Genomic DNA, 23,622 nt, shown 5'->3' with positions numbered 1-23,622 from the left:
GCCGTAGTGAATGAGTAATTCCTGGCTGGATGTGTGTGTGGTTGTGCACATGTACGTGTGTGCACTTGTGCGTGTGCAATTCCTCCCCACGCCCCGGCAGCGGGGAGCGCCGAGCAGCCGGTAGGTCCCCGTTTGGGTGGGCTCCCTTGTGTGTGTCCCCTCCTCGGGATCTGGTGGCATTTCACCCATCGGGGGGATCGGGTCCCCCCTTCCCATCCCCGTGGCCTGGGGCCGGGGGCTGCTCCGGGCGGGGTTCTCACCTTTGGTTCCGCATCCCCCCCCTTGCGCGCAGGCGGGGGCATCACCGCGGAGGGAGGGATGGAGAGGAGGATGGAGGGGAGGATGGAGGGGAGGATGGAGAGGAGGATGGAGGGGAGGGTGGGGAGCCGGGGGCCTGCACCCAGACCTCCCCCGGCCCCTGCCCCGGCGGAAGGGCGGTGGAAGGGCGTCCACGGCTGCGCTGCCCTCGGCGCTGCGCGGCTCCCGGGCCCAGCGCGGGGGGGGGGAGGCGGAGAGGAGCTGGGGAAGTGTGGGGGGGAAGGACAGGGGCGGGGAGGGGACGGGCAGCAGCCGCCCCTCGCCTTCCCCCCGTCCCCCGCCCCGGCACAAGCCGCCGGGAGCCCGCGGAGCTCGGAGCGGAGCCCGGCGGGGATGCGGGCAGCGGGGATGCGGGCGGCGGGGAGCCGCGGTACCCGGCTCCACGGCTGAGGATCGGCTCCGCGCCGGGCGGAGCGCACCCACTTCTCCTTTGCAGCCCATCCTCCTCCGGATCTGGGATCTACCTGGACTCCTTGGGAATTATTCTTTTTTTTAATTCCCTTTTTTTGGCGCACGTGCAGGAACGCGGGGATTTACTAACATGATCTTGGCAAACGCCTTTTGCATCGTCCTCTTCGTAGGTGAGTGGCCCCGCCGGGGGTTCCCGCTGGGCTGATGTCGCCTGGTCATGTTGAGGGGGGTAGAGGTGGGGTGTCCCCCCACGCATGGGGACAGGAGAGGGGCCGGGCTCTCCTCCGGGGTGGGAGAAGCACTGGGAGAGGGACGAGGAGACGCAAGGATTTTAACTAGGGGCAACTTTTCCTATTCTCTGTCAGATTTAATGGGGGACAACACCCCCCCAACAGAGACACCCCCTCTTTTGGCCCCGATCGTGACAAAGCCCTGCCCGCCTTTGATCCCTTCTCTCCTTGCCCAACGTGGATTTGCATTTCGGATGTTCACCCCTAAGTGTGTGTCCCCTTCCCAGTCTTCCAGCGCCCTTCAGCAGCTGCTGCCGTGGCTGCCGGGTCCCCTCCCAGCTCCATCCTTTGCTGCCTGGGAACTCGGCGTGAATGGTTCGGAAAGTTGAGCTAATTGCATGTGTGTGTGTGCGTGGGGAATTGCTGTCCCCTCTGCTGCGGGTCCTGCGTGTTGCTTTAGCTCCTGGGTGAGTTATTCAGTAGCTTTGTCTCTGCCAAGAAGAAAGCTCAGTTATTTCTAGGGCAGCCTCCTCCGAGGGCGGGGAAGGTGCATCCAAAAAGGAGGAAAAGCCAGAGATTTTGGTGGGTTTGAGGTGAGAAGGCCCCTTTGTGACTCCAGCCAGACTGGGTGCACACAGGACAGAGCCTCGGTCATGCTCTGGATGCCATCAGGGCCCTGCTGCCTTGCCACGGGTGGCTGCGTGTCGGTGAGCCCCAGCACGCTGCAGCAGCCAGCTCCCCGTATAACTCTGCTGAGCTCACCTGGGATGGAGCAGGGTCAGCCCGCTCTGAGGATGGAGAGAAGAGAGGCTGGGAGAGGCTTGAAGGCTGGGAGAGCAGACCTCCATCCAGAGCATGCCGCGGTGTGGGGCTGGGATGCAGGCAGAGGGACCACTGCGTGCGGGGGGCTCTGCATCCCTGCTCCCCGGGTGAAATGGGGGTGATCAGCTCGTCCTCTGCCCTGCTCCCCGGCAGGATGGGGAGGTAAGGAAGGGGCTGATGCTTCACGTGACTTTATGCGGGGTGGGGTGGGACGCAGCAGGGTGTAAATGATTTGGGGGTGCCTTTTGCCATGACCTGCCAGAGGCAGAGGGTGCTGGGGACCATTGGAGCAGGGGTCACAAACTGCTTTCTGAGGCAGAGAGCTCCAGGATGCCCCACCTAAAGGCATCCAACCCGTGCTCCATCCACCCCTTGGGGGGGAGGATGTCATGAATGTAAGACCTTCTGCACCCTTTCCTGGGTACCCCAAAGGTTTCACGGGTGCAGGGGGGCTGCAGGACCCTGAGCAGTGGTGGCAGGGAAGCCGTACCCCCAGATGGAGCATTAGGGATGGGGTGACCAGGGTGCCTCCTCCTGCTGCTTTCCAAAGCAGCCCCCAGGGGAGCAGCGGGAGCTGAGCTCTTCACATCTGGGCTCTTTCTGCTGAGCCAAGAACGCCCTTTGCTTGGGAGAAACTGGTTGGGAGAAAGGGATCCGCGGCCGGGCTGGAGGCTGCTCGCTCCCGAGGAGCCGGAGCTTGGAGTCAGTTGTGAGGATAAATGTTTCCCTCCAAAGCTGCCCGTGTCCAAAGGGCTCTGGCAGCACCGGTAACAGCAATACACGTTCCGTGTATTCCAGCCGGGAAAGAGGCAGCACAGCCTGACGGTGCTGGGGGAGCCGTGGGAGCGGGGGGGACGCGGGCCATCGCCTGTGCATCTGCCTGCAGATCCTCGCTGTGCTCCCACACCCCAGAGGCTGCTGAGGATGAGGTTTAAACGCTCTGCAGATGTTTTGTTGATGGGAGGTGAACGTGCATCCCGGAGCTGATTCCTTTTGGGTTAGGGACTCCCCCCCCGGCCTGCCCCTTCGTCCGAGCTCCACCTTGTGCCTCTTGGGGGGGTCTGCAGAGCTTTTCCCAGCTTCTCAGAGGAGGGTCCTGGGAAAAATCCCCCCCCCTCCCCCAGCAGCCAGAGCTGAGTGTGCTGCTGAGCCTGGGGGGACCGAGGTGTCCTGTGCGGGTTGTGAGCCACGGGGAAGGGCTGCTCCTGCCCTTCCTGCTCCGGTGGGATTGCTCCGTGCTGGCATTCCCAGCTTGGATGTGGTGTGGGATGCTGCAGGCACCCTCGCTGGGCTGCTGAGGGGACATGTAGCACCCTGCTCTCTGCGAGGCCATGGAAGCAAGGTGGCAAAAGCTGGGAAGCTGGGGCCAGCTCATCGCCATGTTCTCATCCTGGCGACTGGATTTACTTGGGAGTGCGCGTCCCTGTGCTGGAGCCCCTTGCGAGGATGCTCCATGTGGTCCAGCACCTTCTGCATCATGGAAAAGCTGTCTCCCTTTCATGCCTGCCTGCCAGCAGCTCTGATCCCTGCCTGGGAAGCCTGCAGAGCCAGCAGGGAGGCTTCGGATGGTATTTTGGGAAGAGGCTTCATGGCATCATCTGGACAAGACCGAATTGGAGCTGAGGCCTGGGATCACTCAGAACAAAGGGCTTGGGGCCAGCACGGGGTGGATCTGCAGCTGAGCTGGGTGAGGGCAGCAGTGGAATGGCACACGGTGGAGCTGTGAAATGGCTTTGGATGCCCTGGGTCCTCTGGCTGCAGCAGGAGCAGCAGGATGCCCTCGTCTGGGGTTTCCATGCGTGTCAAGGTGCACAGGCGGACCCCTTCTACCCCAAGCACCAGAGCAGCATCCATCTCATGGAGAAGAGCTGCCATTTCTGCCCTGAGGAGCATCTGGGGATGCCCGTTTGTCCTCCACCAGTCCAGGCTGTGTGTGCCTCCACCGCTTACAGATCCTGCCTGCCTCCCATGTGGAATATAATCCTGAAAGGCCAAGGATGGCCAACCCAAGGGGTATCTGCCACCCCAAATTGGATCTAACGTGGGTGTAGAGGCTCTGCACCTTCTCCTGGTACCTGGACACCCTCCAGACCTCTCAATGGACCAGTGTTTGTTTGGGAGCATCGGCTAAAGAGCAGGAGTTCCTTGGCCTGACTGCAGGCAGTGGAGGTGTTCCCAGCTGGGGCTGCTGCCTGACCTGCTCCTTCACCTCCACAGGGCCCCATTCTTCCCGCAGAACCATGAGCATCCTCTCTCCCTGACTCGGAGATAAGGACAGGCTCCTGTGCCTGCTTGCTCCTGATGTTCTGCTGCAGGATGGTGGCAGGGAACAAGCCCTGCCTGCATTTGGGAATTGCTGCTGGATCCTGGAGCCCGCCGAGCACGGGAGCTGCCTGCGTGTCCTGGCGGGGTGGGGGGGACACGGGTGGCCCTTGTCACGTTCCTGTAGGTGTCACTGTCCTCCTGCCATACCCGGCCATGGGCTGGGAAGGGGCTGGAGCTGGAGGCTGAGGTTTGCTGTGCCCAGGTGGTGCCTTGCATGTGGCAGCAGCAGGGTTGGGAAGCTGCTCAGGGGCAGCGGTGGGGGGGAATCATTGCATGAAGTGGGGTCTCCTTCTACATTACCCCAATGGGCAACTAAGGACACCCTCCAGGTCCTCTTGTCCCCACCTTTGCCTGCTTGAGCTTTCACTGCCTGCACTTGCAAACTGGCTCAGGATTTTGCCCTCCTCATCCCCATTACTTGGCTGGTGAAAGCATAGGGGAGGTGTCTCCCTTCCCCATGCACCCGTGATGGATGGGTCCATGGGGTTGACTTGGCAAGAATCTCTTCCAAAAAGCGAAATGAAATGAGAACATGAGAGGAATGGGGGTGTGGGGTGGGAAGGGGGCACGCAGGCAGGAGCTGGGCGAGCTGGATGCTTGCCGCCCCAAAGGGCAGCTGGCAGAGGCACATCCTCGGGGGGGGGGGGGGGGAGGAGAAGAGTTTGTACTGATCTGCAGCTCTGCCAAGCCTGAAGCTCAAACCCATGACTCAGATGCCCCACAAGTCCTGCGGCAGCCCTGAGAACATGAGCTGCCAAGTGAGAAACAAGGAGCAATGTGCACAGAGAGCTTGGCTGGGCTCCGGGCTCCCCTTGGCTCTGGAGCGGTCGTGCGTGGGGTTCCGTGTCCCTGAGCACCAGGGCTGGAACCAGGCTCTGTTCAGTTTGGTTTTCATAAGAAACAGAGCCCTGGAGGTGAGGTGCGGGGTTAACCCCCACCTTCCCACCCCACGCTCTGGGGCACGTCACTGCTGCTCTGTGACATCCCACTTGCTTCCTGAGGCCACCAGCTGAATTTTGCCCAGTAGGGTTGGGCTGGGGCCACATCCAGGCTTGGTTTCAGCATGACGGAAGGATGCTCTCCTCCTCTGAAGCATCTTGCAGGTGGCTTGAAGTGTTTAAGGCCAGGTTGGTGTGGCTTGGAGCACCCTGCTCTAGTGGAAGGTGTCCCTGCCAGTGGCAGGGGTTGGAGCTGGAGGAGCTTTAAGCTCCCTTCCAACTGAACCCAGTCTGGGATTCTCTGGTTCTGCAGGGTCTCTGAATGCTGGGGACAGTTGGAGACTGGGCAAGAGGCTGATGTGTGTGTCCCGGGGAGGGGATGTGGGGCTTCACCCCCCTCTGCTCACCCACCCTCACCTCTCTCTGCCCTCATCTCTCCCTCTGCTGCCCCTCGCTCAGATGAGCTCCTCCAGTCGCTGGCAGCCCCCCCGTCCCCCCCGGGGCAGGACCCCCATGGCTGGCGGGTGCCTGTGGACTGTGTCCGAGCCAACGAGCTGTGTGCGGCGGAGCCGAGCTGCAGCTCCCGGTACCGCACGCTGCGGCAGTGCCTGGCCGGGCGCGACAGGAACACCATGCTGGCCAACAAGGAATGCCAGGCAGCCCTGGAGGTGCTGCAGGAGAGCCCCCTCTACGACTGCCGCTGCAAGAGAGGCATGAAGAAGGAGCTTCAGTGCCTTCAGATCTACTGGAGTATACACCTCGGGCTGACCGAAGGTAAGGGGCAGGGCTCTGTGGGGATGCAGTGGGATGGAGGTGTGAGAAGGACACACACCTTGGGTTTGGGAAGCTCCAAGGTCACCTCACTGCCTCTATGGGCACCCAAGGCAAGGCAGATACCCCCCCCCCCCCTTTCTTGTAGGATGCTGATGGAGGCCAGGCTGTTTGTCTGCCCTACGTGGGCACAGAGCAAGGGAGAAAGAAGCTGGGGTTGTGTTGCAGGAAGAGCTGCTCTCTGTCATGTCAGAGCGTGTTCCCTGAGCATCCAGGCACCTGTAAACTGGACCTTCTCCAGGCTCCATCCCTCCTGTCTGCCCCAAAGGAGATGTCCCCATGGGCTGAAGCACACTGGGGCACGGCTTTGCACTTCAATATCAGCTGTGAGGGTCTCTCAGGGTGCCAAGGTTGCTGCTGCCTCCTCAGGTGCCCTGTTAGCCCTTGCTCTGGTTGATGCCCCAGAGCCTGTTGTCACTGCAGCCTGGTGAAGGAGTAAACGAGAAGCTGGAGCAGTGCAGGTAACTGACATTGGGTTTTGCTGGCCTGGAGCTGCTCTGTTCATCGCAGGCAGGATCCTCTGCCCCTCTGCAGGGGCATCACCCCATGCTGCTGGTCCAGGGCTGCTCAGAGGGAGGAATCACCTGTGAGGGCTCAGCTGCGGCTGCTGCCAGTGCTCCTGGGGTTTGCTTCACTGCCCTGTGGGCTCTACCCCTCCGGCCACCCCTGCACAGCTCTGCCAGCCCCCGGCTGGCCCCAGACTGGGGGTGAGTGGGGCCAGCACCGCTTTAACAGTAGAGATCCCTTTAATGGGCTTAGGACTGGCTCTGCGTGTGGCAGCTCCTAAACCCAGCCTCAGCTTGTGCAAAACCCGAGCTGCGGCACTCGGGTGCCTCACCGGGCACGTCCCTGCCTGGCTGCTGGCACCTCGCGGGCAGAGGGACCCCCAGGCACGTGCTGGCAGCTTGGCCCCGCTTCCACCGGCGATCTGGGCTGCTACAAACGCCCTCTCCTCTGCAGCTGGGTTCCCTGCTGACAGCCACCCCCTTCAGCAGCTCCCGCTATGGGGCTCGTTCCGTGGAGCCCAGGGAGGAGCCCCCATCCTCTGCACCCGCGTTCCTGCGCTGGGGGCAGGCCTCTGACCTCCCTCGCAGCTGGGACTGAAGGCAGAGGAGGTGCTGGTGGTGCTGGTTTGGTGGTGGCAGCAAGGCTGAAACCCAGCCCCAGCAGGAGCTGGAGCTTCATTGTTTCAGCAGCCTTCATTCAGCAAGTTCCCAGGGCTTGCAAGCATGAATGAAGGGTGCTCAAGTGCTTGATGGGTGCTCCAGGAGCTGCACCTGGGGGAGGAGGTGGGAAGAGACGTGATTATACCGAGTCACAAGGAGAGGTGGAAGCTTTGGGGAGATGCAGCAGCTCTTAGCTTCAACGTGCATGAGCCAGTGAGTGTGAAAGCAATGAGGAGCCCAAGGTAGACTCTGATCTTCTGCCTTTTAGTGAACATGCTCCCACCCAGCCCTTTGGCCATGGGAGCTAACCGGTCCCTGCCATTAAGGAGGACTGCTTCCACTCCAGCCTCACTCCTGGAGGTTAATTGCATCCCAGTGAGCTCAGGAAAAGTCCACTGCCCTTTTAATGCTCAGTAATTTCCCCAGCAAGCAGCAAGATTCAGCTGGTATTTATTGCATTGGCAAAGCAATATAGCGGGAGGTTCCAGTGATTCCTAAATGCACTTTAATAAAGGTGCTATTTGTCATCCGAGCATTAGGAAACCCAGTGAGAAGGGGCTTGGCCTGAAGTTGTGCAGGCTGCCTGGAGCAGGGCTCCTGCCCCGTGATGAGCAGCATCAGAGCTGCCCTTGACTTCAGCAGCATCACCCTGAGTGTGGTATCAAGGCTGAAACCCCGCAGCAGATGGAGCCAGCTCAACCTGGCATCCCACCGGCTCTCCCTGGCCAGTTCTGCCCTCCTACATTTCTAAGGAGTGTTGCTGAGGAGGTGCTGGGCTTGCAGCAAGATCCCCACATTGCTGCCTGCCTCTCAATGAGCTTGTTTTCCAGCGCTGGATTTTGAGTGGCTCTTTAATTGCACGGGATAAAGGCTGCTGCTGCCTTGGGTTAATCGTAACTCAGGCGCACCATGGCCTGGAGTGGTCCGGACTCATTGGCAGTGAAAGCAGGGATGCAGGCAGAGACCCTGCCAAAAGGGCTGCCAGGCACAGGGAGATCGATGCTCCAGACTGGTCACCTCTGACTGGGGTTTTCAAAGTCCAGCCATCGATTATTTTATATATATATGTATTATTCCTGTGGCTGCTGGGGCTTGAGAGCGTTTCCTCTCCTGAGAGCCGTGGCTGCTTCTCCTGAAATCAGCCTTTCCTAGAGATACAGAAAAGCAGAGGGGGTTGCACTGCAATCCAAGGTGGGAGAGAGGGGGGCTTGCTCCCAGCCTGGGGACACATGGACTGTGCTCAGGTTCCCTCTGGAAAGTGGGGATTGTGATGGATGAGCCCCTGGAGCACAGTGCACGTGGATCAACGGTGGGGATGCTCCAGTGCTCAGGTGCTGAGGTTCTCTGGTCAGGTCCGTATCCCCTATATAAACCCTGAAACCTTCACTTGGAGCTGGCCCTGTGGATGTGGCCTTTCAGATCTGAACTCCCTCAAGTCAGCTCGGTTTGAGCTCAGCATCTGCCAGACCTGACGTGCAGAAGGAGCAGGGCTGCGTCAGGACCAGATGTCAGCAGCTGCAGGCACAGCACAGCCCGGCCACAGCCTCCCTGCCAGCAGGAGCTCAGCTGAGCTGCTCCAAAAGGGCCTTTTCCTTTCCCTGTGATTTAAATGCTTTCTGGTTTTCCCTTCTCAAGTCCCACATTGCCCCGCTGGAGGGGGGGGGGGGGGGGCACCCCCAGCCATAGGCTCGATGCTGGCTGAGGTCGTTCACTGCGGGGTTTAATTTGCTTCTTCTCCCCCTTTCTTTTCTCCCCTTCCCCTCCAGGAGAAGAGTTCTATGAAGCTTCCCCCTACGAGCCGGTCACCTCTCGTCTCTCTGATATATTCAGACTTGCTTCAATTTTCTCAGGTAATAAAAGCAACATGGGTTGTCTTCCCCTGCCTGGGAATGCAGACCTGCCGCCGAGCTCCCTGCGAGGAAGACCTGCACCTCCTTCCCCCGTGCTTGCTCCTTTGCTCCTCTGGCCACTTTCCTGCCAGTTCTTTCTCCTATCACCCCAAACCTGATGCCTTGAGCATCAGTCGGGGGTGAGGCACAGCCCCCTGCAGCGGCTGTGATGCTGATGCTTGAGGGGGCTGAATGCTGTTGGGGTTTGATGCTCTTTGGGACAGATCCTCCCTGTTTCAGACCTTCCCAGTGGGATGAGACACTGCTGGGAGTGGGCAAGCTCCAGGGAGGTGGGGGCTCGTTTGAGCCCCTGCCTGCCAATGATGGCTCCTCGAGCTTCCCATTTCATCCCAGGCTGTGATTTAGGATTTTACCTTTCATGGACTTATATACAATAGTTGCGGTGGGCTGGAGAGCCCTTATTTCCCTCCTTTGTCTTGCTGTGTCTCCTCTAGTGTCACAGCATTCGGCAGAGGAGGGGGACCATACCCTCCTGCTGCCTATCCACCCCTTGGTCTAAAGATTTGTTTTGTGGAAGATTTGGGACCAGCAGGACACCCCATATGAGGGGAAGCCAAGGAGGGGACCCTCTTTGCTGTCCCTCCCCAGCCTCAAGCCAAGATACGGGATGCTGCTGGGAGAAGGATGCCGAGCCCTTTGGAGCATCTCGCATCTCTCTGACTCCACATCCTCGTCTGGGGGACCCAAAATCCGCCACCGTCCTCGGGAACAATTTTTCCCCATCTATTTCCATGACAACCCTCCTGCTGCTGCTCCCCCCTCCCCTTTTCAAATTAGGTCAGCAACGCCTTGGCTTCTCCTTGCTCTTTCTCCTCTTAATCCTTTCCCCCATCCTGCCTACCACCGCAGGGGTTCAGGGGTCCCTGTATCACCAGACCTCATGGGGTGCACATGGCAGAGGGTGGTGGAACCTTGGGGTCCCCACAGCGATGTTGTGCCCCCCTGGGCTGTGCCTGGGGACACCTCGGAGGAGGGCTCTGATGCTGCATCCCATCACCCATCAGGTTTTCGCTCCCGAAGGGAATTTGCCAGGCTCCCTCCCAGGAGCTCAGCACCGGTTCGGGATGATGCTGCCACCCCCTCCCGTCTCCCGCCCGCCTTTTGGGATTACATTAGCATCAAGGAAATATTTTAGCTGCTGGGAAGTATGAAAAGCAAAGTGTCTGGAGTGGGGGATTAAACGCTCAGGGGTTGATGTATTCACAAAAGCAAAGTGTGAGGAGAAGGAAGCCTGTCTGGCAGTTCTGGGGCTGAGGGGTGGGGGGAATGGGCTCTTGTTATACTCTGGAGGTGAGCTGTGACCATTGTGGTGGCCTCACTGCTTCTTGCACCCCTTCCCTGTCCCCCTCACACTGGGCTGGAGCAGTGATTTGCCCCCCGGGACCCTCAGCCCTGACCTGGAGCCCCAGTGATGGAGGCAAATGAGCTGTTTGTGTTGTCTCTGGATAACAAGGCTGAGCAGAGGCTGCTGATTGCTGGGGGTAGTGGAGGGATTACTTCACCTCTCCAGAGAGCAGGGGCTGTGGAAGTGAGGGGGAGGGTGATGCACATTGTTCCTAGCCCCCCACCATGGGGCAGAGCATCCCGGGCAGGCAGAGGATGCTCTGTAGTGCCAAATGGTGCTGGAGCACGCCCTTGGGAAACCACAGCCTGCAGGGAAGCAGGAGGAGGCTCCGGGTGGGAACCGGCCCTACGCTGCCCGTGTGGGCACCAACCTGGAGCAGCAGCACCCAAGAGGAGGCGGGTGCCAGACCCCTGGCTTCAGGTCATGCTGCACAGAGCTGCCTTCCCCACCACCCCCTCCTCTGCCCCGGACCCTGCCCTGTGTGGAGAGGAGAGGCAGCGCCTGCAGACGGCCTCCCAGCACAGCCCCCCCGCTCCCTCGTTCCCCGGCTCCTTCTTGCCTCATGAAATTTTCATGCTTGTGCTTTATTAATGAGCTCCCCAGAAACCCTGCACTTTAAACATCAGCTCTATTAACATGCATCCAGGTCCCTGCAGGTCCCGGGCAGGGCAGCAGCGACGCTCCCGAGGATTAGACAATAAGCCAGCTCTTTGCACAGATCCCATGCTCGTGCTGTTATCAGCAGGGCTCGGAGCTGGGGGGGAACAGAGAGGGCTCAGTGCATCCCCCCGAAACCAGGAGCTGGTGTGGGCAAGGCGACAAGAGAGCCGTGTGTCTCCTAAACTCTTCAAGCATCTTTCTCCCCTTCTGCTCCTCTGACATCGGTGTTATGAGCTGTCTCTGTCCTCAGCCCTTAGCTGGAAGGACCCATGTTGCAAAATGGTAATCTGTGCTCCATCCCTTCTTCAGGGATCCTGTAGAGCCCAAAAGGATTTATCTTCACCTTTTCCCCCACTCTCGTGGCTTTATTCCTAACAGGGTTTATGGCCTCCTGGCAGGAGGAGGCTTCCCCTCAGCACCGGTTTACACTCTGACCATCCAGCAGCTCAAACCTCTCTTAGCTCCGGTGACCTTCTTGCACTATTTTTCAAGGCAGATCTGCTTATGAATCATACATCATAAGAATTCACTTTACGTAGGTCTTATCGACCAACCCTGGTAGATCTCCACAGGGGTGATCCTCACTGGGATAACAGGTTTGGCATTTCAAGGGCTCTCCAAAGGGCTTTACCCTTTGGATCTGGGGCCTCCTGGCATCACAGCCCAGCTGGGGGGTGCTGGCTCTGAGTGAAGGGGACATGGGGACCCCACAGCTGTCATGGTGTGGGTTGGGACTGATGGTACCAAGCCCCTGGAAGCTGCAAACATCCCCCAGTGGCAGTAGGATGTGAACTGGTTTTGCATGGGACAGCATCAGGAGGCTTCCAGCTTCACCTTTTAATCAAGACCATTTCATGGAAGCAACACCATGCTGAGGGCTCCCAGCCTGGAGGCTCACCCCACGTTGGATAAGGCCATGGGAAAATGAGACAAAGTAGGCTCGTGTGCTGCAAAAGACACCCCAAACCACTGTTCACTTGCAGGGAATCCCCATAGGCAGCTGTGGGAGGCAGAGGCTGATGGTGATGCTCAACACCCACCCGGGGCAGCTGCTTGCCATTTACTAATTACCAAGGCCCTACAAATAGGGCTGTCAGAAAGCCCCTCCTCAGTGCTGGTTTTGGCAGTGGAAGCTGGGAGACCAAGGAGGCATCCAAGGATGTGGCTGGGGAGGAGGTGAGGGACAAGGTGGCTGCTAAAGCAGTGCCTGGGCTGCTGGGGGAGATCCATCATTTTGACAGAAAAAGAGGCAATTCAGTGTTTGTTCCCAGCCGGGGGTTTGGCTTTGTCCATCCTATCCCTGTTCACTTGCCTGTGGATTCCCGGGATGGAGGTGGGATCTGTCTGTTTTGTGCCTCCAGTGGCAGCCCAGGGAGGGAATGGCCGGGGGTGACCCAGTTTTGGGGTGCCCCAGGAGAGGAGCTGGGGCTGAGGTGGCCCCGTGCAGCTCAGTGGATTTTGCTGGTTTGGAGCAGGCTGAATAATTCATCATTATTCTTTGAATAATTGACAAGCACCAAAGCTGTTGTGAGCTCATGGCATGAACGATGCATTGGAGACTCTGTCCAGGGTCCAGGTCCCCCTGCTGCTGTGTGCTAACCCCTCCTGTGCTGCAGGGGGGTCTCCAAATCATAGAATCGATGGGTTGGAAAAGACCTTTAAGATCCTCAAGGACTGCCAAGGCCACCACTACAATAGAGGGGGATGGGGATGAAGCAGGGGAACCACACTGGCTCATCCTGCTTCCTCCCTTTGTCATCTCCCCGTGTCGAGAGCATCTTGGTGCCAACTCCGCCCTTCTCCCTCTTGCTCTCCGGGCAGGAATGGACCCTGCCACCACCTCCAAAAGCAACCACTGCCTCGACGCGGCCAAAGCCTGCAACCTGAACGACAACTGCAAGCGCCTGCGCTCGGGCTACATCTCCACGTGCAGCCGGGAGATCTCCGCCAGCGAGCCCTGCAGCCGCAGGAAGTGCCACAAGGCGCTGCGGCAGTTCTTCGACCGTGTGCCCAGCGAGTACACCTACCGCCTGCTCTTCTGCTCCTGCAAGGACCAGGCCTGCGCCGAGCGCCGGCGCCAAACCATCGTCCCCTCCTGCTCCTACGAGGACAAGGAGAAGCCCAACTGCCTGGATCTGCGCAGCACGTGCCGCACGGATCACCTCTGCCGGTAAGGGATCCTCCCACCATTCCCGGCGTCGGGAGGGGGCAGCTATGGGGGGGTTGTGTGGGGCTGTGGCTTTGTGTTGCTCCCGTTGCAAGTTCATCTTCCCAGTGCTGTGTGGCGCTTGCTGGCTGGGTCTCCTCCCGTAACAGCTCCATTCTGCGTATGAAATGGGGCAGTTAACGGGTTTTGGCTCTTACGGAGTGGTCTGTGTGCTAAGACGTGGCCTCGAGGTTGGTTCCCCTCGCTCTGGAGCGAACCCGTGGGTTTGGGCAGGGCTGTGTATGGTTTGCAAGCATGGGGCTGCCAACTGAGCTCCCCACTTCACCCTGAGCTCTGATCTGCTCCAGACTCCCCCAGTGCAGAGCCACTGCTCTGCCTTTCCCTGTGTTTGGGGAGGCTGCAGTGGGGCAGAACCAGAGGGATGGAGTGTGGGGACTGTGCTGGCTCTGTTCCCCACCCCAGACTTCATCTCCCCAAGCTCTGGAAAGGGTGGCTGTGCAAAAGGGGCTACAGCGGTGACAGCACCCCTGGCGTGCAAGCAGCAAAGTCCCTTGATACGCTGTCAACATCCCCAGTGGAACTCCATGGCTGGCGAAATCCACTGCTTCCCCCATGGCAGAGCAAAGCTGGGAGATCAGGTTTTTGTTCCGTTATGAAACTCATTATTCATACAGCAAAAACCCCTCCTGTCACCCTCCAGGGGCTGGCTCAGCCTCATAAAGAACATTTCCTATGAGGAGGAGGATCTTTTTGCCATCAAAGTGATGGAGTTTCCAAGAGCTTGGTGGCGAAATAAATAAATAACACGGCTTCAGGTCTTCTTCCATGTTTGAAATGTGGGAATGTGGCTTTTTATCAAAAACTAATACAAAAAGCCGATGTCTATGAATAAAAGATACCAGGGCTGCGCTGAGATGCGACTAAATGAATGGCAGCACCTCTCCATCAGAAGCCTGATGCTTGCTCAGGCAGTGAATCTGAGGATGCATGTGGTTGTGGAGGGAATAACCTGCATTAGCAGCATGTTGGGGGGGGGGGGGGGACGGGACGGGACCAGAGAGGCAGTGGAGCTGCTGAGCATTAATTATAAGCCTGTTCCTGCATGAAATTAAATTCTCCTAGAAAGAGGTGAAGCAGCAAAGGGGGAATCACGAGGCAGCTGCTTTGCTCTCAGTTGGGAATGTGTTTTTCCAACAGCAGCGTGGATGCTGCCTGGATGGAGAGAGGTAGCCTGGCTGGGGGGGCTCTTGCTCTGTAAAGCCCCCCCTTTGGTGCAAGCGGGTTTCATTCAGTGTCAACGCAGAGGTCTCTGCTGTGGGCTCAGTGCTTGGGGCTGCACCTCTGGTGCATCACTCCAGGACCCCTGGAGGTGCTGGTCTAGCCCCAGGGAGCAGCTTGTGCTGAGCACAGCAGCCTGGCGAGGTTTGCACCCGCGGTGGGTTTGGGTGCTGGGTGTCCCCTTGGCAGAGAGGCTCTGGGCTGGATGAGGAGGGCTGTGCTGCTGGGGGCCGCTCCTCTCCTCTCCTTTCCCTCCCACCTCTCCAAAGCCTCTGCATTTATAAATAACAAAGCTTGGCAGGCAGCTTCTGCCGAGATCATCACCAGGTGCTGGGATGTGTATAAATAGAGCACGCAGGCTTTGTCCCCCTTCCCACAGCATCTGCACCCACCAGCCTCCACCCAGGAGCAACCTGGCATGAAACCCCTCATCCTCCCGAGCCTGTGGGCAAGGCAAGGTTGGGCTCTGCCATGGGATTCCCTGTCTATGCCTGTGCTTATCAGCATCACGGAGCGATGCTTGTCCTTATCTGTGCACAGGACTGGCAAGGGCACTGAACTCGGAACAGATCCGTGAGCTCCGAAACCCCGCGGTGACAGATGAGATGCTGCTCCCGCACGAGCTGCCAGAATAATTAAACCTCCTGGCTGAGCGCCTAATGAGCAGCAAAGCCCTCCACCGGGATGGGGCTTTGCAGCGACGTTTCTAGCTGCCGTCTCACTGGGGTTGGTGCTGAGCTGGGTACGGGGGCTGCTGCTTCTGCAGGACACGACCCACCCCGCGGTCGCGTTGCATCCTTCTGAAAGAATCGCAGTCACACACTGGTTTGTGTTAGGAGGGACAAAGCCTGTGCCTGCCCTTCCGCGGAGCGAGATGCACGGTCTGGGCTATCTGGGGCTGAAATCCTCGGCTTTGCTCTAGAAAACGTCTGGCTGTGACCTGTGAAGCTGCTGAATATCCCCAGTGAATTGCCCGAGCCCCTTCGCCCGGCTCCCGGCAGTGAAAGCAGGAACAATCAAGCCCAGATCACTGCAATTTGGGAAGCTCTTTTTGCCAGGAAACTTCTCCCGGCACAATAGAGGAGCCTGACGCGCTGCCTGAGCTTTGTGGCTGATTGCAGCGGACAGGTTTGAGCTCCCAGAATATAAAACCCCTTTGCAAAACACTAACCTCAGCGAAGGGGAGAGGGGAGGGGAGAAAAGAGCTGATTTCAGCAGCAGCAGTTTGCTGTATTTTTCATCTTGCATCAGCAAGTCAGGAACACAAATAATCTGGTCTTCTACGCTTCAGTGATGCTGGTGCTGAAGAATTTCCCAGCCCCTGCTGGCTGTAGCTCCTGCAATGCCAAAACCAGGGCAATGGCTTTAACCTGCCAGAGGGGAGACTGAGATGAGCTCTGAGGCAGAAGCTTTTCCCTGTGAGGGTGCTGAGGCGCTGGCACAGGGTGCCCAGAGAAGCTGTGGCTGCCCCATCCCTGGCAGTCCTCAGGGCCAGGTTGGACACAGGGGCTTGGAGCACCCTGCACCAGTGGAAGGGGTCCCTGGCCGTGGCAGGGGTTGGAGCTGGAGGAGCTTTAAGGTCCCTTCAACCCAAACCAGGCTGTTTCGTTTGCCTGAGTTTTCTTACTATTTTCAGTGTATTCCTCACCCCAGGACCCCGAGGGAGGCTGTGCGAGGGAAGGAACTGATCCAGGCTGCTGGGTATTGATTAAACACCCAATCACGGGAACAAAACCCTTTTGTGTTCTGAAACCCACGTCCTTGTCTTCACACCCTTTGTTTAGCCCAGACAAAATGCCGTCTATAATGGATGATTCCTTGATGAACAGCGGAGCGGCAGCTTGACTTAGTCGTTACACCCTGTAATGAGAGAGGCTCGGAAGTGCAGCTCTGGTGTCTGGGAAAGAGGAGGAGGAAGGAAAATGCTCCTGGATTTAACTGTGGCTCTGGGTGCTGTTGGGAGGACCAATGCTTGAGTCTGGAGTGGGACCAGCCGTGGCTGATGGGTCCTCTGGGTGCAATAATGGGGGAAGCCTCCAAATCTAACCTTAAATTAGGAAATGGGTGGTTGGCTTCCCTGTATGGGGGAAATCGAAGGATGTGGTGAGTGGGGCAGCACCCTGGGGATCTTTCCCCTGGGATCGTATGGGTACCGATGGGGGAAGGCAGCTCGAAGGGAAGTCTCACTCCATGAGCTCAAGGCTAACCTGCTCTTAGCACAGTCATAAGTCAATTCACACTGAATAATTAAATAGAGAACCTTCATAAGTATTGACTTAATGTGACAGCAAGTCTATACTGACTCAGGGTTTGCTTATGTAAACACCATCTCCTGTTCAGCTTAGTTAGCAGTTCAATGAAATAGAACAGTCCTTCAATTAAAATCAAATGATGCGTGTGTTTAATCCTTCCATTCTCTTACTGGGTAATGATGGGGTTGGAGCACAGGCATGACGAGGGGAAAAACCCATCTTTCAACTGCTCTTATCTGTGATGAATCAAAATGTGATGTCCTAAAAATACATATGGAGAACCGAACTTTTAATTAACAGCGCCGATCTCGGCAGTTGGGCTCTCGTCTGCTCGTCCTCGCTTTCCCTTTTCCTCTCGCTGTCTTTACTCTCATTTGGGAATTTCTTCTTTGCTTCTCTCTGGTTCATTCCGGTTTTGCCTCTTTCCTGCTGTCCCCATCTTGCTGGGGGACTTTGGGATGGTTTCAGTGGCTTTAGGATGATTTCAGTGCCCCTCCTGCAGTGCTGTGGTACGGCAGAAAGATGGTTTTTGCTAAAAGCAGGAATAAATCCTCTTGGCTCATATCAGAACCAGTGACTCCAGCCTCCAGAGGTAACTTTTCCTGGATAAAGCAAGTATTCCCATTGATGTTTTTCTTTCCCACTGTGAGCTGCTCCCTAGCTTTGGGAGAGGGTCACCCAGAAAAGTGGAGTTATGCTCCAGCTTCCCTCGAATTCCTTTTGCTGATCCCTGTCCCCAGGGCTCTTTGAATCACCTGGGCCGCTGTTGTTGGTGTTTGAGGCTGGTTTGTTTTATCTCAGCATCTGCTGGCTTTGAAAGCATTCATCTCCAGCAGGACACCGGGTGTTGGGAGGATGCCCATGGGTTTCTCGTGTTTTGCTCAGCTTTTCCGTGTTGTCACAGCTTCTTGAACATCCAGGGCTCCACGGGGGGGGGAGAAGCACGCTTCCCATCCTGATGCTCGTGGCTCTTAAAGCCATTTTCCCTTGGTCCCTGTAAATTGCCTGTGAAAAAAAAAAGCCTCTTGAGTAATCTCCACATCTTGGACGTTTTCTGCATGAAATATTCACGAGCCGGATGCTGCTTTGATGGGTGGTGAATTATTACCAGTGCCAGGCTTGGACAGGCGCTTGGTGATGGGAACGGTTAGCACCCAATTAGGCACCTTGCATCTGTGCTGGGGATTTTTTTTTTCTCTGCTTAAAAGATTGCAAAGAAAAAGAAAAGCCCCAATCAAAACTCCTCTGCTGTGTAGGTACCTTTTAATGTCAGAGCGAGGGTGTCTTGCTGGTGCTGGCAAGCTGCTCCTCAATTCCTGCACGATAACAAGGCGAGGAGATGAGTTCGCAGCCAAGAGCTGATGGGATGCAGAAAGTCCCCTACATGGGGGATATCTGCACTGGGGGTGTGGGGATGGATGGGAGGTGTCTGGAGCTGGGCAGGGAGAACGAGAAGTATTAAAGCTCCTGAGCCCTCGGGGTTATCCACCTTTGGCATCATCCTGGTCTTTTCACCCCAAAATCAAATGAGTTTTCTCAGTGCATCAAAGAGAAACAGCTTGGAAACTCCTAATCTTCAAACTCCACACTTGGAGCGGGTTTGAGATGTGATACGTGTGGTATATATAGAATTATTTTTTGTTAATCTGTTTTTTCATTCTTTTTTTTTTCTCTTCTCCTCCTCCTTGGAGGCCTTCCAGGACAATAATGTGCTGGCTGAGGCTTTGCCCTGCAGCTCGTTGTGCCAGCATCCTCCATCCCCATCCCAGCAATTCCCATCCCAGGTCTTTGCGAGGCAGAGCCTGGCCAGACCCACCTGCTGTCTCAAGCTGCCAGCCAGCAATTTGGCACCAGTTCCTCCTGTTTCTTCTAAGCTGGACTTGGCTCTTTGTCCTTTTATTTTGCCTGGGCACTTAAAAGCAGCAATCTGAGAAGCTATGGGCCAGCTCCAGTAAGTTTATTCCTGGCAGTTAGTCTCCGCCAGCGACTGCAAACTCATTGTATACAACGGAAAGAGTGACATCTGGCTTGGATATTCTGGAAAGATTACCAGCTGGCTTGTCATGTATTATGAAAAGAATAACATTTGCCTTAGAGGATGCTCCAAGCCAGGAGCGGGGCCCCGGGGAGCAGCGTGACAAATTTCCATGGCACTCGGTGATGAACTCGCCCCAGTTCTTTAAGAGAATTGATGTGCCTTCGCCTTGCGTTTGGAGAGAGGGGAAATGCTGTCGGAAACTTCTCTTCTGTGGAGGGAAAGAGGAGGAGGGAAGCCAAATACCTGCCTGTGACGGGGATGGTGTGGAAGGAGCAGAGTTCTGCTCTGCAGCACCCACCCCGGGCTCTTGCTTCTGCTCCCACCTTCCCCATATCATGCTGCAGCCACCCCGCATGTGCCCTGGTTGCACCTCTCTCTGGGGCCATGCCAGTTGTGCTGCTATTCATTAGCATCCGAGGTGCAGAAGAGCACGGCGGTGCCCAGGAGCCCTGCCTCGGAATAACCCAGATGGAGAGGTTGACCTTGCCCTGGAATCGTGCAGCCTGGCGGGAGGCTGGAAGTGGGTCAGGCAGCTGCTGGAAGTGGGAGCATCACCCAGTTCGTGCCGCTGGCAGGCGAGAGCAGAGCGTGACTGGTGTGCTCAGCAGCAGAAGGGAGGTACCAAGTGCACGGGTGGCTCTTGTCAACCCCCCAGATGCCTAGGGAGCTTGTTCTGGGGTGATGCTGGGGTCCCCAAAGGACCACGAGTCCGTGGGACGGGCTCAGCCGCTCCACAGGAGATGATTGCATCAGTGGGTGTAAAACTCCATGGAAAAACCCCAGTCATGGATGGCTGGAAACAACGGGAAACAGAAAACCACTGCATTCCTGCATGGAGCATTCAGCCCCAAGCAGCTGTGCTTTATTCCTCCTTATGTCCTTTCCCTTTCATTCCATGAAGCCGCAGTGGCCTTTGGGCTGTGGGCTCAGCACCAGCATCTCTGCTCCTCTCTGGCTGCATTTCAGCCCCTCACTTCCTTAGTGCACTCAAGATGTGGTGTGATGTGAAGTGCTGGGTGGATGGAAGGTAGCATTGCAGGATCCTTCTCCCACATTTAATCACTGCTGCTTTTGTTCCTCCTCTTAATTTGATCGAAACCTTCTGAAAACAAATCATTCCTATTAAAAAAAAAACAAAACCCAAACCCACACATGATTTCTACCCCTTATTTTCATCAGTTCTTATGACTTTAGGCAAGTACTGTTGGATGATTTGATCACTAGTTGGACAAAGATGACATTTAATTAAGAAGGAAGGAAAAGGAAGCTGAGGAAAATAATTTATGGCTCCTGCTTTCTATATGAAATGTGGGGAAAAAGGAGCTGAGGAGATTTTCTGTTGTGAAATCAAGGTCTCATCTCCAGTGTCAGCAGTTTGGCTGCTTCACAGTGATTCCTGCCTGTCATTGAGATCCAGCGTGGGGCACAATTCAGCCTCGTGTCTAGTCATTCAATGACTGAGTCATTTTGGGAATCTGCAGCCCTTCCATCTGCCCACATGGTCCATCTGTCCGTCCTCTTGGACATCCTTCCCGTTTCTTTATCCTTCTGCCTCAGTGCTTCGGTTCATCCCAAGATAAATTCCCCAGGGCATTGCATGGGAAGTGTGGGCTTGTGTCAGCAGATCCCAGTTGCTGCTGCACCTGGAAACAACTGTGCTCCCATCCCTCCGTACACTTTTGCTGTGTATTACGCCAAGCAGTGAGGAAGTTAGGAGCGGAAATCAGCACCTCTTGTCCCTTTTTATCCCTCCTGGTCCTGCTGGGGGCAGGCGCACCTCAGCTGGGCTTTCTGCAAGCCTGCCTTTTGCTTTTGCCTCTTCTCAGCTTCCAAAGGAGAAAGGGAAACGGATCCTCCAAAGCCAGGCATTTCAGTTGCACTCTGATCTTTAACAATTCAGAGGGAAGGCAAAAACAAGTGGAAATTTACAGTCACTTCATGCCACCGGGAGCAGGGCGGCCAAATGAGGCTGTGAGGTTTCTGGTGCATGCTGGCCGGAGCGGTGGGGTGAGTTGTCCTTCTGTAGACTTAGATTGTAGAATGTCAGACTGGTTTGGGTTGGAAGGGATCCTAAAGCTCACCCAGTGTCAACCCCTGCCATGGGCAGGGACACCTTCTGCTAGAGCAGCTTGCTCCAAGCCCCGTCCAGCCTGGCCGTGAACACTGCCAGGGATGCAGTAACCTGGCCTTGACTGTTGCTCCTTGCCCCGTTGCTCTGTGCTGGGAGCGGTGGTGAAATCCCATCCCTGTCCCTCTTTCTCTTTGCATCCAGGTCCCGTCTGGCTGATTTCCACACCAACTGCCAGGCCTCCTTCCAGACCCTTACGAGCTGCCCTGGGGACAACTACCAGGCGTGCCTGGGCTCCTATGCAGGGCTCATCGGTGAGTGCCGTGGGGTCGGGATGGTGAAGGGTCTCTCCCGCGACAGCCCCTCATCCCTCTTCTTTCTCCTTGCAGGCTTCGACATGACGCCCAACTACATTGATGCCAGCACCACCAGCATCACCATCTCACCCTGGTGCTCCTGCAAGGGCAGTGGCAACATGGAAGAAGAGTGTGAGAAGTTCCTCAGAGACTTCACGGAAAACCCGTGTCTCCGTAAGGCGCTTCCCTGTCCCCCTCCTCACCCTACCCCATCCCTGCGGGGGTGCAGCCCTCCACAAACATCTCCTGCCCCCTAGGAAACGCCATCCAAGCCTTTGGCAACGGCACTGATGTGAACCTCTCTCCCAAGAATCCCTTGCCCCCCATCACCCTGCCACCGAAGACAGAGAAGAGCCCTGCGTTGCCAGATGACATCAATGACAGCAACACTATGTATGATACAAGCATCATCACCACCTGCACCTCTGTCCAGGTAGGACCTGAGCCTGGTTGCTGCTGCAAACTGGGAGCACTGGTCTGGGCCCTTGGTAGGTCCATCAATCAGGAGATTGGCAGCAGCCTATGGGTAGCAAGAAGTCCTGCTCAGTGCCTGCATCCCAGTCTGGATACTGTGGTGGTACCCAGTTGCCTGGCAGGATGTGACCATCCCCAGTAACTGGGTGTCTGGCATGGAGAAAGGAGGGATCCATCCCTTTTTCTTGCTTGGGGCATCATCCACTGCCTGGCACAGCACTATGCCCAGGGCAAGGTGAGCTGGAGTAGATGCCCCGAGCCCAAACTCTCCTGCCCTGGCTCACTGGGGGTGAAACCAGCCTGAATCCCACATGGATTTGAAAAAACATATAAAAAAATAAAGGAAAATCCCTAAAAAACCTTCACCCTTTCTCCTCCCCAGGAGCATGGACTGAAGACAAACAAGTCCAAAGAGCAGAGCCTGTGCTACTCAGAGGTATGTTTGGGGCAAGGGGGAGAGCAGGGAGGGGGGATCTTAGGGCTGGGAGATGTTTCCCACTGGAAATGGCTTGCAAAGGACGTGCCAGAGGGGATGTTACACAGGAGGCCGCTGGCTTCACTGCCTGGAGAGTGACAACAGGCGTTTTCAAAGCTTGGATGCTTCCCCCCCCAAAAAAAGAGCCTTGATGAAACCTTGCTCTTCCCTTGCCCACAGACCCAGCTCACCACGGACATCATGCCAGACCAGAAGACCTTTGTGGACCAGAAGGCAGGCGGCAGCCGACACTGGGCAGGCCGGATCCTGCCCATTGTGCCCATCCTCCTGCTGCTGCTGGTGTTATAGAGGACGAGGACGGCAGGTGCCGGCGGGACGGGGACGCTCACAGCACTGCACCCAAGCACGCCCCGGCACGCTGGCCCTCGCCTTGCTTCCTGCTGCGGCGATGGGAAGGGGAGGATTCGCCTTGTGGAGACTGGAACGCTCCCAAGCGCCGGTGCTGCTGAGCCCGGGTGCCGGGAGGATCCTCACCGTGTTGGGGAACTTTGGCGGTTTTCTTCCTATTTTCATTTTTCCCTTTTTTTGGGGGGTCTTTTATGGTGCGTTGGGTTTCTTTTCTACAGCGGCTCATGGTGGAACCCCTCTATGTGCCCTGCCACAGGGGATCCGGAGCTGAAATACTCAGAGAGAAAATAGGTGCTGAGCAGAATGTTGGCAAAGGTTATTTGCAGGACCCATCAGCCTGGGTGGCTGCAGGGCTGGTGAAGTTCCCACATCAGAACATCCCATAGGATGGATGTGCCATTGGGAGACTTTTCCACTTCTTCCAAGGGGACTTGCTCAAGCTCTTGACATTGTTATTGAGGTTTTATCGGATTTTTCCCTTTCCCGTGGTCAATGAGGGTTTTCAAGTGGAAGAGAAAAGAAACTACTGTTCAAACGTTGTGAGCTTGTCCTGATGTTTCACTCTGTCACTGAGAGGGGGAGATTGTCCTTTATTATTTTTCCCTTTTTTTATTAATCTCCATCCGGTCAAATCTGGTTTGGGATGGGACCCAACCCACCCGTGGCTGGAAACCTCTAGATGTTCCTCTCCCTTTTCTTTCTTTTCTATATACATATATAGTGTATGTATATACCTTTCACCTATACCTACATATATGTATGTATATACATAACCATATCCATCTCCAGTGTGGCTTTTTACATTTCCTTTTTTCCGTTCTTTTTAAAAGAAAATTGCTCAAATGGCAGCAATTACTTTAAAAAATGTATTATTGTAAAATTTATTTTTTTTAATGATGTCTATAATGGAAAAAAAAAAAAGAATAATTCCAATAAACCAAGAACAACCAACCCAGGACCGAAGCAGCACCGAGCTCCATCGAGCCTCCATGTGTGTCCGGTCAAGCAGCCCAAGCCTGGAGGGGGAAAAGGGGCCCTTCAGGCTCTGAAACGCAGGGATTTGGGTCAACCTAAATATTTTGCAGTGCTGCAGACAATTCCCTGCCTGTTTTGCTCCAGGAGACAAACAAACAAGGACTGTTTCAAAGGAGCTGCCAGGTTCCCTTGTGGCAGGCTTGGTTTGTTGTGC

The 23,622-nt window shown here is 56.3% G+C and overlaps 1 protein-coding gene across 1 annotated transcript; it reads left to right on the top strand.

The window, feature by feature from the left end:
- Positions 1–523: 523 nt before the first annotated feature.
- GFRA2 (GDNF family receptor alpha 2) lies at positions 524–23,385 on the top strand. The gene is made up of 9 exons (XM_062616933.1): positions 524–899; positions 5,504–5,818; positions 8,808–8,891; positions 12,778–13,126; positions 20,964–21,073; positions 21,149–21,289; positions 21,373–21,548; positions 21,972–22,025; positions 22,245–23,385. The coding sequence occupies exons 1-9, from the start codon at positions 860–862 to the stop codon at positions 22,371–22,373; spliced, it is 1,398 nt and encodes a 465-aa protein (XP_062472917.1). The 5' UTR covers positions 524–859; the 3' UTR covers positions 22,374–23,385.
- The last annotated feature ends 237 nt before the right edge of the window (positions 23,386–23,622 follow it).

Source organism: Pezoporus occidentalis, unplaced genomic scaffold (genome assembly GCF_034315485.1).
Source record: "Pezoporus occidentalis ecotype Australia unplaced genomic scaffold, CSIRO_AGI_Poc_V1 ctg191, whole genome shotgun sequence".
Classification (NCBI taxonomy): Eukaryota; Metazoa; Chordata; class Aves; order Psittaciformes; family Psittacidae; genus Pezoporus; species Pezoporus occidentalis.
Note: the sequence above shows the minus strand (reverse complement) of the source record. Positions and strands in the feature narration are given on the sequence as shown.